The sequence below is a fragment of the Pseudonaja textilis genome, chromosome 1, assembly GCF_049901715.1.
Source record: "Pseudonaja textilis isolate UNSWEBS1 chromosome 1, rPseTex1.2, whole genome shotgun sequence".
NCBI classification, from domain to species: Eukaryota; Metazoa; Chordata; class Lepidosauria; order Squamata; family Elapidae; genus Pseudonaja; species Pseudonaja textilis.
In genome coordinates this window covers 185,960,654-185,973,764 of record NC_141990.1, presented here as the reverse complement: position 1 = coordinate 185,973,764, position 13,111 = coordinate 185,960,654, and the positions used below count along the sequence as shown (strand labels likewise).

The following is a 13,111-nucleotide window of genomic DNA, read 5'->3' as shown; positions in this document are numbered from 1 at the left end:
TTGGAGATTTCACAAAACTAGGCCGAGGCAGATTACATTACCATCTTAAATCTTATGAGTTTATAAAACAGCAAGAAGACATTTACTCAGATCTGGTCCATGATGCTGTTGCTAAATCTTGGAATCCACTAAGGTTACCTTGTTCAGGGCTCTTCTGAATGGAAGCACCTTATTCAAGGGGTTTCAGGATTTTCAGCCAGACCTTTTAAACAGATTGCTTACAAGGAAAGCTAAAATGCCTGTCTTTATGATGAAATAGCCCCATTTAAGAAACTCCTAATCATGGAAAATGCCTAGAAATTTCAAACAAAGATGCATTTCTGTGGAATGTTTTTACTTGCCACTAGATGGTGCTTCATTTCAGAACATGGAGATGTAAGAATATCCAGTTTTCAAAGGAAGAAAACTCTTGAAAGAAAAATACTTTGGATTTATCGTGAAGGTTATTTTCTGCAATGAAAAATAAAGGACATTCCACAATGGGATATCTTCCTTCCTCTCATTTCAGAGGGTAAGGCCCTCTTGTTTTCAGCTATTCAATACCTGGGAGGGCTGGATGTCCTTCCTCTATTGTTTAAAAAAAAAGTTCCCTGTGTAACCATTTTTCTATAATGGAGCCAGGACAGAGGTGGTATTCAGCAGGTTCTGACCAGTTCTGGAGAACCGGTAGCGGACATTTTGAGTAGTTTGGAGAACCAGCAAATTCCACCTCTGACTGGAGATTTTACATTATCCTTCCCCTGCCAGGCCCACCAAGCCACGCCCACAAAACTGGTATTAAAAATTTTTGAATCCCACCACTGAGCCCGGGCATTTCACAATGGGATATGGGTGACCCTGGGGGTTGGTGGGACTTATATTGGGGTGTGTGATCCAGTGGTGAGATTCAAAAATTTTTACTACCGGTTCTGTGGGTGTGGCTTGCTGGGCATGGCAGGGGAAGGACACTGTAAAATCTCCAGTCAGAGGCGGTATTTGCTGGTTATCCAAACTACTCAAGATTTCCGCTACTGGTTCTCCAGAACTGGTCAGAACCTGCTGAATACCACCTCTGGTGTAATCCTTTTTAGGAACAATTATTGGATTTTCTCTGCAACATTTCCAGCTGAAGGAAGCTGTTGCCAAACTATAACAATTAATTTTGTAGGATTTAATAAATAGGGTACAGAGCAGCCTTACATATGTTCTATATTAACATACTCCAAAAGGTGAAATCTGATTGGTCCACATGGGCCGTTCCCTGATTGGTCTACAGAACTGCCGTGATTGGTTTTCTAAGAATCAACCGCGATTGGCCAAGCCGATCGCGGGAGATTCAAAGCTCTGTCATTGGCCAGCAAGCCGCGAGCAGTCCCTATATGAAGGGCTGCCGCGGCTCCAAGATCCTGAACAGAACTATACAATAAATAAGAGCTTTGAAGTACACTGGTCTCGTGTCTCTCATTCGGACTGATCTACCCGATCTAACAACATAAGTCTCCAAAATGGTTATTAGTGTAGAAGATGACAGATGTGGCTGTGTTTTTAGTTGAATAGGCCACAATTCCCTATGGCCTTGGTTTGTTCCATATCGCAGACATTTTTAATGACCCAGGCAAAAGGGTTGAAAGGCTTTTAGAAGTCTGTAGGTGATTTTTTTTTTCTTTTCAGATCTGAAATTCAGATCTGAATTTCTGGCTTGTGGATTTTAAATCATGGGGATGTCGGTGAAAAAAGAAAGGCTGCAGTGAAAGAACAAAATCTTTAGACATAAAGTTTGGTTTTAGACCCAAACTATCATTTAGACCCAAATGCTAGTTTATTTTTGGATGGTGCAGAACTGACTGATAACTCACTTATTTCCAAACTTGCTTGTTAGAGGTTTTGGCTATTACTATAGGAATACTACATGTTCAATGTTGCATATAGCCACTCCTAGTTTAGTGGCTACCATAGTTGGTGACTGTTTGGGAGTATGGCGATATTTTTTTTAAAAAAATCATTTCCCATCCAATATCTGCATTATGATCAAATTTTGTGCACCTGATAACACATGCCAGAGTAAGAGTAAAGCTGTAATAGCTTATAAATGAGAAGGCAGCAAACCATGATTTTCTCAGTGTCTGTCTGCCTGCTTGCCTCACTTAGTGACCATTTCACTTCCGATTTAAGGAATGGATTGCAGTCACAAAACAAGCAGCAGAAAGTTTAGTTGCTTCCTGCAACTGGGAATGACGAACAGTATGGACTTAAAAACCCAATAATCTCTTCTCTTGTGGGACTACCTGGTTGCCTGTATGTATGCTCAGATGACTAGGCTTAAGGACCAGGTAAATACTTTGTCACTATGTTTAATCTCAAGGATGGTTGAAGTGAACTCAGGAGATCCTGGTGAATGTGAGATTGCTTGGAAATCCCCCATTCCACCATAATATGAACCAAAGCATGGAGATCGGAAACAATTAATTAAATTACCTAAAAGTGTATTCACTGGGTTCTCAGTCAAACTGATTGAGACCCCTGATAGTACATAGGCAGATTATATAGCAGATTTTAAAAAGTTGCATCAATAATCTTGAATAATTAATTATATTTGCACAGACACAACTTTTCCTCCTCTATATCAATATAAGAAATTGTCTGAATTCAGACCTTGAGGCTGACACCCGTAGTCTTACTCTCACCCCCTGATCTACATTCCTTTAATATTGTATTTTATAAAATAATCCCTTGGCTGCCTGACATTTCTGTGGCCTTCTTATCTGGCTTGCGGCTCCCTTCCTCGGGGTCACTTCAAACCAAGTTACTGGTCTCAAAGGGCATCCTGAATGCCTGCAACTGCTTTAACTTGGTGCAGTTTTTTTACTGCCTCACGAAACATGATTTCAACATAAAAGCCTAAAACTAAGAAAACCTACTTTGAGAGAATTTTAACTTTTAAATTCCTTGTTGTCTTTTGAAACATTTGCCTGGTGTAATATGGATTCATTGGTGGGGGTAAATTTTGTCAGCCTCCTGATATCAGGAATTAGAGCCACTTTGGAGTCTACTTTAGGATCTATAAAGCAATTTTGTTTCCTATGTTTGAAAACATGAAAAATGTCCTGTCTTACTAAAAATACTGGGAGCAATAGCTGCTTTCATCACTTATTACCAGCTTTAAAGGGGACTATGGAACTGGATGTAAATTCCAGTTTCAAAGCTGTGTGTGCTGAGGGGTTGTTTTCTCCAGCTTCTTTTTGGAAGCTCTCCATATCTGAGCCCACAGCAAAGCAAGTTAATGTAAATACTGTCTTTTGCAAGATAATGTGTGTGGCATAATAAAAAATCCAACCTGTAATTATTCATTTGCCAAGCTTCCCAAATGCCCGCTTTCCTTTTTTCTAAATCCATACTGACTAATTTAGGATGACAGTTGATGAAATGGTCTAATCATAAAAGCTTAGGCTACAATCTTTAAAGAGATTACTGAGATAAATAAAAAAGCACAGACAGCCCTGTGTTTTGTGGGATAAAATTAGGCTTCAATTTGTTGTAAACATTTTTGCAGACAAGCCCAAAGAACTTTCAGCTGAGCACAGGAACTTTGGTGACACGAAGTATTTAAAAATTGAAAACAAATTTAATCCTGTTTTGCTCCTATTAAACTGGCTTCTGTTCAAATACCTTGGCTGTGAGTCTGGCTGGCAGTATTGATCTCTTGCTCTAAACGAGAGCTATTTAGGGAAGCTTTTAACTAGCAAATTCACAAGCGATCTCACTGTATTTTCTTCAAAAGGTACACTCTCAGAGGATAGATTATACTGCATCAAATACAATGTCAAATATCTTGGAACACTGCTTTATGGTTTGTAACCTTTCTGGGAGGGAAAAAAAAGATTTATGACCTTTTAATAGGTGCAGGAACCATTTCTTACCATTTTATCTGACACCTTACCAGTAGCTAAGAAAGTGATGGAATTATCGTGGAAGGCAAAACTCCTCCCAGACGCCATTTGAAAAGCACGTAGAGCAGTGATGATGAACCTTTTGGACTTAAGTGTGTCAAAAATTCAGAAGATGCCTAACTTGACACTGCTTGGCATGTCTTTCACACACACGTACACCGACAAAAGGGAAACAATTTATAACAAAGTCATTGTAAATCATGGGTGTCCAATCTTTTGGCTTGTCTGAGCCACTTGGTCTGTATATAAAATATATAATATAGTTAATGTACATAAATGATGCATTAAAAGTTTATAGTCTTGTGGGGCTGCATTATTCGGTGTCCTGGTGCACATGCATTTAAATAGTGAGATGGATGGCATATAAATTTAACACCTATGTATTTGTAAATACTCTATGACTATTATTGGGATATGATTCTTGTATCTTTTCTTTTATGTGTACTGAGAGCATTTGCACCAAGACAAATTCCTTGTGTGTCCAATCACACTTGGCCAATAAAGAATTCTATTCTTTTATTTATCTGTTCCTCAGAAAAATGTCTATCTCTGGGCCGTCAGAAGCCTGGAAACTTCAGAGAATGCTCTTGCATGGCCTTTGCAGCCTCCAAGTGGATGGGAAAATTGTACCCCTTTGTTTGGAGGCTCCATAAAGCGTACAAGCGCAGGGTCCTCTTACATGGCTTTCAGGGAGAGCAGAATCTGTTGGATAGCACACCACTTTCTTGGGTGGCCTTTGGAGGCTCTGATGCTTTTTGGGAGGCTGCAGATGCTGCACAGGAAAATGATGTGCTCTTGTGCACCTTCTGGAAGTTGTACAAAACGGTCCTCCTCTCTCTTGCAGCCTCTGGAAACTGCGAAGAGCATGCAAAAACATTCTTGCTTGATTTCCAGAAGCTCCAGTGACCACTCATGCAACTTCCAGAGGGTCTCCAGGGTCTGTGTGGCCTCTAGGTATGTCACCAAATTTCTAAAAAAAGTTTTGGAAGAAGACACTGGCATTTCTATGTTGTTGTGAAAAAACTACATGAATGTGACCATGAAGTCATCAGGACATGAACTTGCCTTGAAAATTTAGATTCTTAGTTTTTAACTTGCAAACTTATTGGGGCAGGGTCACCCAAGCAATCTAATACATACCTATGCCAATTTTAAAGGACAGGTCACACTGTCTAATTAATATGTTGCAAATACTGTGTGGCCTCTAGGTGTGTTGCCAAAAATAATACATGTGTCATAGGTTTACCATCATCAATGTAGAGCATCAAGACTATAACCATAAAAAATTATAGTTTCTTCCATGCTTAATAACATCCATTAACACAATGAGTTTAAAACTCTACTAGTTGATACCTTTCCAAGGCAATTTCCCTTCTTATTTAAGCTGTGATATTATATCTATGTTACTATAATTTGCAGCAATATTACTATCAGTCTAAAACTAGACTGAAATGGTCCTCATTTCATATATCATCAGTACTAACACAATATTGTTGACATTGTGAAAGATCCTCAAGAGATTTACCTCTACAGTATGTTATACCAAGGAGCTTGGGGAGATTTATGGAATGTGTCATACAGTCTAGTCATTAGCTCAAATTTAGGACTTATCAACACACATTCCTTTAGCCCTGGAGCTGGTAGAAAAGCGTGCCAGCCTAAATGGTGCTGCCCCATCCACTGAACCCTATCTGGTCTCAGCAATTAGGCTGATAAAAGGTGCTCTCTGTATAGTTTTAATTCATTTTATTGATTTACACAGCAACCCCATCTGCCCATGTGACTCCGGGTAGCAAACATAGGATTCAAAGTGGCACAGCGGTTAGTGTGCTGTACTGCAGGCCATTTCTGCTGACTATCGGCTGCCTGCAATTTGGCAGTTCAAATCCCACTAGGCTCAAGGTTGACTCATCCTTCCACCCTTCCAAGGTCAGTAAAATGAGGAGCCAGATTGTTGGGGGCAATATGCTGACTCTGTAAACTGCTTAGATAGGACTGTAAAGCATTGTATAGCAGTATATAAGTCTAAGTGCTATTGTTATTGCTATTTTTTTCTAGATGAGCAAGAGTTCTATCTCATAAGAGTGCAGTTTTTGTGTGGTGCATATCTACAGTATTTGAGATGATAAACAAATGAAGGCTGAACCTCGGGATAGAGTTGAACCACTCCGAATGATAAACTACTTTGACTGGAAATAATTATTGCTCAAATCCAGCTATATATCATAATTGTTTTTTTCCAAGTGGTACAAATATTGATCTTTTTTATTTTAATTCCGTTTATTGACTGAAGTTCATTCTTTCATGTAAATGAGAAACTAGAGGTAAAAATGAATGTTATTTAAATTTTATTTTTATTTATTAAATTTATAATGCTGTTATTTCACTATCAAAGGACTCTGGGCAGCTTTAATATTTAATCATCAAATGTTTCTTCTGAGGCCACTTAAATATATGTATTATTATTAGAAACACTATTTTTAAAGCTGGAATTATTGCTTACAAAATTTGCAAGACTTTATATTCTTTGGCTTCCTTCAGATCTTATGTTTCATTATCTTTGATTTTTTTTCCTACCAATTTTGTGTAAAGCCTCAAATTGACATTAAGCAATGTACAAAAGCAACATTACATTTCACTGATTTAACTAGAATTAAATCATACAATTTGTTCTTATTTTAAACATACTGCAATCACAATTCGTATTATTGAGTAGAAACCAAAGCAATCATCTGACTTTCTCAGGGGAAAATTGAAGACTAACAAACCATACAAAATATTTAAGTTTTCAGAGTCATTTAACTAACATTTTCTCAAGAGACTACCATCACATCTATTGTTAAATGAGAAATGTAACAATTTTCTCATACTAACACACAAGATTGCTTATCTATAATGGGAAACTCTGTGGTTCCTCTCATTTAGCTAAATTGTCCAATATTACAAATGCATACTTGAAAACCATCTATTTTTAAACCCGAAAGCACCTTTTATGTCTAGTTTATATAATGTTTTTTTAAATAGGAAGTCTGATACAGTGAATACTTTGCTTATTCATTCCTCAGGCATTTTGGTTGTCACTCTAAAATTAAGACATTTTAAAAAGTTGCATGCCAGATGATTAACAATAAAGGGAAAGAAATGGAAAGATAGATCTTTCTGTAGTTTAAGAAGGGTTATTTGGAAACAATTCAATTTTTGAAAGAAATGCATAAGTGAAGTATTTAATACAGAACAGGGCAGTAGTGAAATGGAGCAACATGTACTACAAAGCCCAGCAAATAAAAACTATGCAGGCATATGGCTCAGCCAAATTAAAAAAAAAACCTTCTTGCTTTCAAAAAAATTTCAGTAGAAAATTATCAATTTGTTTTGATTGCTAGATTTAATTATTATTAAGACAAAGATAAGTATTCAGTATTTTCAAATACGTAGCACAGTATTAAAAGAATTGCAGAAATAAACAATGAGATATTAGTTTTAATTTGAAAAATCATAAAAATAGGGAACTCAGAATATATGTTGGGCCATATTTATAGGCAGCTGTTGAACTAGGACTCATAATCTGAACAGATAAATGATTGTACAATGAAAAAGTTTCATTAATAGGGATCCAATAGGAGAAATCATTTCAGTGGAAGAAAACGTTAAATTTCTTCAAACATTATTCTTTGAAAAAATTGTTATAAAATGCTTTATCATTGGTATAATACTTCAGGTTTGGTTTCTAAACTTGACAATTCATCTTCATGACCAGCTTGGATCATTCTTTCATATTTGGTGGCAAAACTGTAATTCCAGAAATGATTCATTCTAGTATGAAACAAGTCTTAAAAGCTGCATTTGATTTCAACCTGTGTTTTTATTAAACTTCGTGAAAGTATAAGTCCCCTAAATTAGCTTTGTATATAACTGCTACAAGGATACTATGTGCTTCTTACTGGATCAGTTACCTGATTCTTTCAGTGGAAAAATGGAAAACCAAGTGGAAGCTATGTGCTTTGATACGACATTTAAATTGATAAGCACTGAAACCTTGATATTGATAGAGATTTCAACTCAAACTGGAAACGATTTTTATATCTAATATTCTTTTTTGTCCTTTTTCATATTTGTTTATATATTTTCTTCAAAGTATCCATAAAAAAAGAAAAACTTTGAAATGTAAAACGATGGGCAAAATATTGTACTTGTTGCATAACTGAATTGCCTTCCAGTGTTCTACATTCCAAGGGCAATGGTCTTTTACACTAATCCTAGTCTACACACATCTATATAAAATACAGGTAGTCCTCAATTTACGACCACAATTGAGTGAAACATTTACGTTGCTAAGCAAAACATGCTATGTGAGTTTTGCTTCATTTTGACTTTTCTGTTGTTAAGTCAATAACTACAGTTGTTAAGTTAGAACAACCTTCATGGTTGTTAAGGGAATCTGGTTTCTTCATTGACTTGGTTTGTCAGGTTGCAAAAGGTGATCACATGACCTCAGGATACTGCAACTGTCATAAATACAAGTTGGTTGTTAAGCTCTTACATTTTCATCATGTGACCAGGGAGATGCTACAACAGGCTGAAGTGTGAAATATGGCCATGAGTCACTTTTTTCAGTGCCGTTGAAGCAGTAGGAATAGCACTTAGATTTATATGCCACTTCACAATGCTTTACAGCCCTCTCTAAACGGTTTACAGAGCCAGCATATGGCCCCCCGCAATTTGGTCCCTCATGTTACTGACCTCAGAAGGTAGGTTAACAGCGGGATGGCTTCAGTCAAAATTACACAGGAAAGGAATCCTATTCTCTGGCACTATGCCATGTTGTCGAGAAACAGCAGGACTCGGTAAGGAAATCTCATATCGTAAATGCAAGACAGCAGATACAATGTAAAGATAAATTTTATTCTCTTGATGATTTACTCATGCAAACTGCACAGTGAAGAAAACGGTACAGTTTGTGAAACATGTCAAATTCAAGGAACGTAAATGCAAAGTACAGAAATAGTGACATACAGTTTAAAACGGAATCTATGGTTGTACAACTGTTTTGTTGAACATAGATAGGATTTTCACTAACCCCTCCATTAAAATCATTTTACATATCTCCTCACACGTACTTAGATTTACAACAGCAACACTTTTGTTACTAAAAACACCGTGTTACATTAAATAAGGTTTTAAAATAAGATTGGCTTATATTGCTCCAGGCATTGTTACTGAGGCATCACCATTTAATTCAGTGAGCTGCTTCAGGACAGAAATGAAGATAGTAGAGTACAACACAGCCCATCATATTTAGCAGAGCAAACACAACCAAATTGTTCTTACCCAGTTCATAGAATTCACAATGAGAGAGTAATCACTCCAATTCAGATAGGGATATGAGTCCAGATCCCTTGCTTTTTACATTGTGCCTCAATTGGAGGGAGCACAAAGCAGGTGCGTACATCAGGTGTTCACAAGAACATAAATGCCATCTATTAACGATGCACTGCTTTCAACTGGGGGCACATCCCCACCTCGGCATGGCTAGAATTAGATCAAAGCAATCTTCTGTGGAGGTTTCTTTCAGGGTTTGTATTTGCTCATGGAGACTCTCATTTTTGTTCTGTGTTTTAAATTCTGTAAGTTTGCTTTCAGTATTACAGTTCTTTTAAAACAACCTGATAAAGCAAAGGCAATTAGAGTATTTCTTTGCTAACTATGCAAAAACCTGCTCCTTGTAGTTTTAATACACAAAATATTTAAATTCTTATTTTCAGACTTAAAAGCACTGAAATGATATATACATAATTTAATCACTGCATCCAGTTTCTGTTCAAGTTTGGTTGTACACCATAAAATTGTTTTCTGTCATTGCCACCACTTAAAATTGTGACTTCATAGCTTGATGGCACCCCAGGTTAAAACAAAGCATAGAAGAAACAAGTCACACAATCCACAATAAATGCAATAAATGTTTGTTATATACATAATGGGTTTCTCCTGTTTTTTTTTTTTAACTGCCAGATATTGCATTGTGTAATTTACTTCATTGTTTTACAAAGTTTTACTGATGTGAATGCACAGACCTATATTTTGAAATTTTACAGTTTAATAAAATAGTATACTGCTGTTGTTTTTAATGTAAATTCAGAATTAAAATAGATAATGGCACATTAAAAAAAACCTCCATATTCTACAGATGATTGGATAATGAGATGAACTGTACCTACATCATCTCATCAGAAACTACATCATGGAATGTTAATTATCCAAGTTCACACAGTAAATTACAATTCAAAATTGCAAACACCTATTCAAGCCAGCATCACATTGAAGGCATCTTTAAACATTCAAGCACAGAATGCCGGCATAAAGTACTGAATCATTCTCTTTTTCACTCATGTATCTACATGCACACTCACAAATGCATACTGCACCCAACCATCCACACACACACGCATACTGTAATTGTTTCCAAGGTATGGTAAATCATTAATTTCCCCGCATTCAGGTATCAAAATTTCTCTACTAAAACATGACAGTGCTTACACAAGAATAAAGTTAAGTTACCTTGCAACTACAAGACAATAACCAAAAAAAGAAAGAAAAGAAAGAAAAAGAAATCTTGAGTTGTTTGAGGAGAGAATTTAAGTTTTCTGGCACACATACCATACTAGAATGCGCAAACGCTTCTCATTTTAAGAGTCAAAACCCCACAAAGTATCAAGTTATGCTGATTTTGAAAAACAGTTCCATTTTTTAACCCTGTTAACATCTGTCCATTGTCTTTTTTGATTTTTGTAAACGGACAGCTGCAGAATTTATTTCCATGTCAGAAATGAAAGTCCTGATTTTAAAATGGAAGTGTTAGCTAAACTGGTATCAATTAAAAAGAAAATCTAGCTAAAATGACCCTGATCAAGATTATGTATGTGCATAAAAGTACTGTATATCATATACCGTACTGGCCCTGTTGAACAAAATTCTTTTAAAAAAACATCCAAAGTTAAAAAGCCAAAAAAAAAAAAATATGCTACACAATATAATCAAACATATTCTCCCAATGTTTTCTTCTCATAATGTGCAAAACAATACAAAGGCAAAAAGACTAAAAGCAAATTTACCGTTCTGGTCTTTTCCCCCCTTGCCTAGTGCTTTATGATCTTGTCGACTTTACAAAGGAATCTATGTAGAACTTTGGTATAAAATATTATAAGATTATGATCACAGTTTTGGGATGAGTATTTAGCGACTGTTCTTAATTATTATTTTTGGAATACCATCAAATGAAAGAGGAGTACATTTCAGCTGTACCAACACTTTTACATGACAAGCACTGAAAATAACAAACCATCCTAGTTAGGAACCAAAGTGACTACAAAGAGACTAAAACCGGCTGTGCAATTCCTGTTTGCCAACTTCCAAAGCCAAATTCAAGTTTATATTTTACAGGTGAGTACTTATTAAGCTACAGATGTTTCCTAGATGAAGGCTATTTCCTTGGTTTCCCTTTGAAGCTGCTAAGGAATATCTAAAAACAAATTAAGTTTTTGATCAACTTCCTGAAGGCTGTGATTGGGACGGAGGAGCCATGACAATCTGTGACAGCACTGGCTCTGTACTCTGGTCAGGCATCTGGCTGAGAACTGACGTAGCCACTGCTTCTGCCTTGGAGGTGGAGCTTACTCCATTCGAAGTGCTGACGGAACTATGCTGAATAGCTTCGGTGTGAGGACTACTTGGCACGGAAATGTCTTCGGAACTGTCATCTTTATCTGTTGCTGAAAAGAGAAGAACAGCATTTCTATTCCTTGTTCATGAAACACGCACCAACCATTGTGTTATATCCAAAGAACTACAGGTTGAAAATTCTGACACAAAGTTTTAAAAAGTTTTAACAGGCAGCGCAGATCCTCAAGAACTTTTAAAGCAATGTCATGAAATTATGTGGTCCCTTCTTTTTTGAGAAAAGCAGCTGAATGGTTTCAGTATGCTTTGCTTCACTCCTCGGACTCCTGCTCTTATAATAACTGGAAATCAAAAGGGGAGTTAGGTATTTACATGAAGGGCCTTAATGGGCCAATCACATCTATGCATCTTGCTGTGAAACAGGATAATCAAAACTGTCCCCCCCCCAGTTTAATAGTTAGCCAGTCATACAAAAGAGCAAGCTCCTGTTCTATTAAACTGCTTTAGCTGCTAGTCATATATAATGTGAAGAAATGTTTTATTTTGATAATCAAAAATAACTAGTTAATATCTTTTGCCTTTTTCTTCTCTACTTCCTTTCAGGTTGTGAAATCCTCCAATGAAGGAAACAACTGGCATAGGAAACTAGGGAAGCTGGGGAGCTAATACAGCTCCGTCAAATTCAAATAATGACTTGGAGAATGTCTAGCCAGTAGCATCCAACACAGCTTTGTTGTTGGTAGAACTGCTTCCATCAATGCACTGGGGAGTAAGGCCATTTCTTTCCTCCCTCTAAAAATCTGTCCCAGAGAATGAAGAATACTTTGAAGTAGGTGAGGTGGCTGGTACCAGAGAGAAGACAAAACTGCAGTTTGTGAGCAAGTTTCCACTCAACACTAAATTTCATTGACTGTTTCAAAAATGTTAATCATCGTACCTGTTACAAAGTTCTATTTAGCAATTGTGTGTCTTTATTTTAAAAAACCCAACTACATTAGCCTATCTCTTTTGTTCTATTGTAGCATTAAAAACTATAGTTATTTGCCTAATCAAGCTTTTGTAAGTTTTATTATTTGATTTACCTTAGGCACAATTCACTCCAACTAATTTTAGATTTACCAAGTAACTTATACAGTAAATACTGTATATTATTTACCTGCTATTTCTAAAACATTTGCCTTTTTGTTCAGAATCATATTAGGTTTACATTACCAATACTATGATGAAGATAGCGAATTCAAAAGCACATCTCTGGTTCTCAACAACTATATATAATATTTTGGAATGAATATACAGCTTTACACATTTTTCTATTTTGCCTGGTAATACATAGAATTATATGTTGTGAATGGAAATATGACTGTATACAGAATACACACACACACATATATATGCACACACACATATACATATATACATATCATACATACATACATATATAAAGAAAAATTTAAATCTGAAACTTATTAGTAAGTTTTTGGATCTGGAGTTTATAAGTCCTTACACAGCTA

At 36.3% G+C, this 13,111-nt stretch overlaps 1 protein-coding gene across 4 annotated transcripts in view; it reads right to left on the bottom strand.

Annotated features, from left to right (window-relative positions):
- Positions 1 to 8,807: 8,807 nt before the first annotated feature.
- ATF2 (activating transcription factor 2) overlaps positions 8,808 to 13,111 on the bottom strand; it is a 48,466-nt gene continuing 44,162 nt past the window's right edge. For all 4 annotated transcript variants that reach the window (XM_026697023.2, XM_087919906.1, XM_087919907.1 and 1 more), the window contains one exon: positions 8,808 to 11,692. In XM_026697023.2, the coding sequence (XP_026552808.1) occupies positions 11,466 to 11,692 (227 nt within the window). In that variant the 3' untranslated portion in view covers positions 8,808 to 11,465. The remainder of the gene's footprint in view (positions 11,693 to 13,111) is intronic.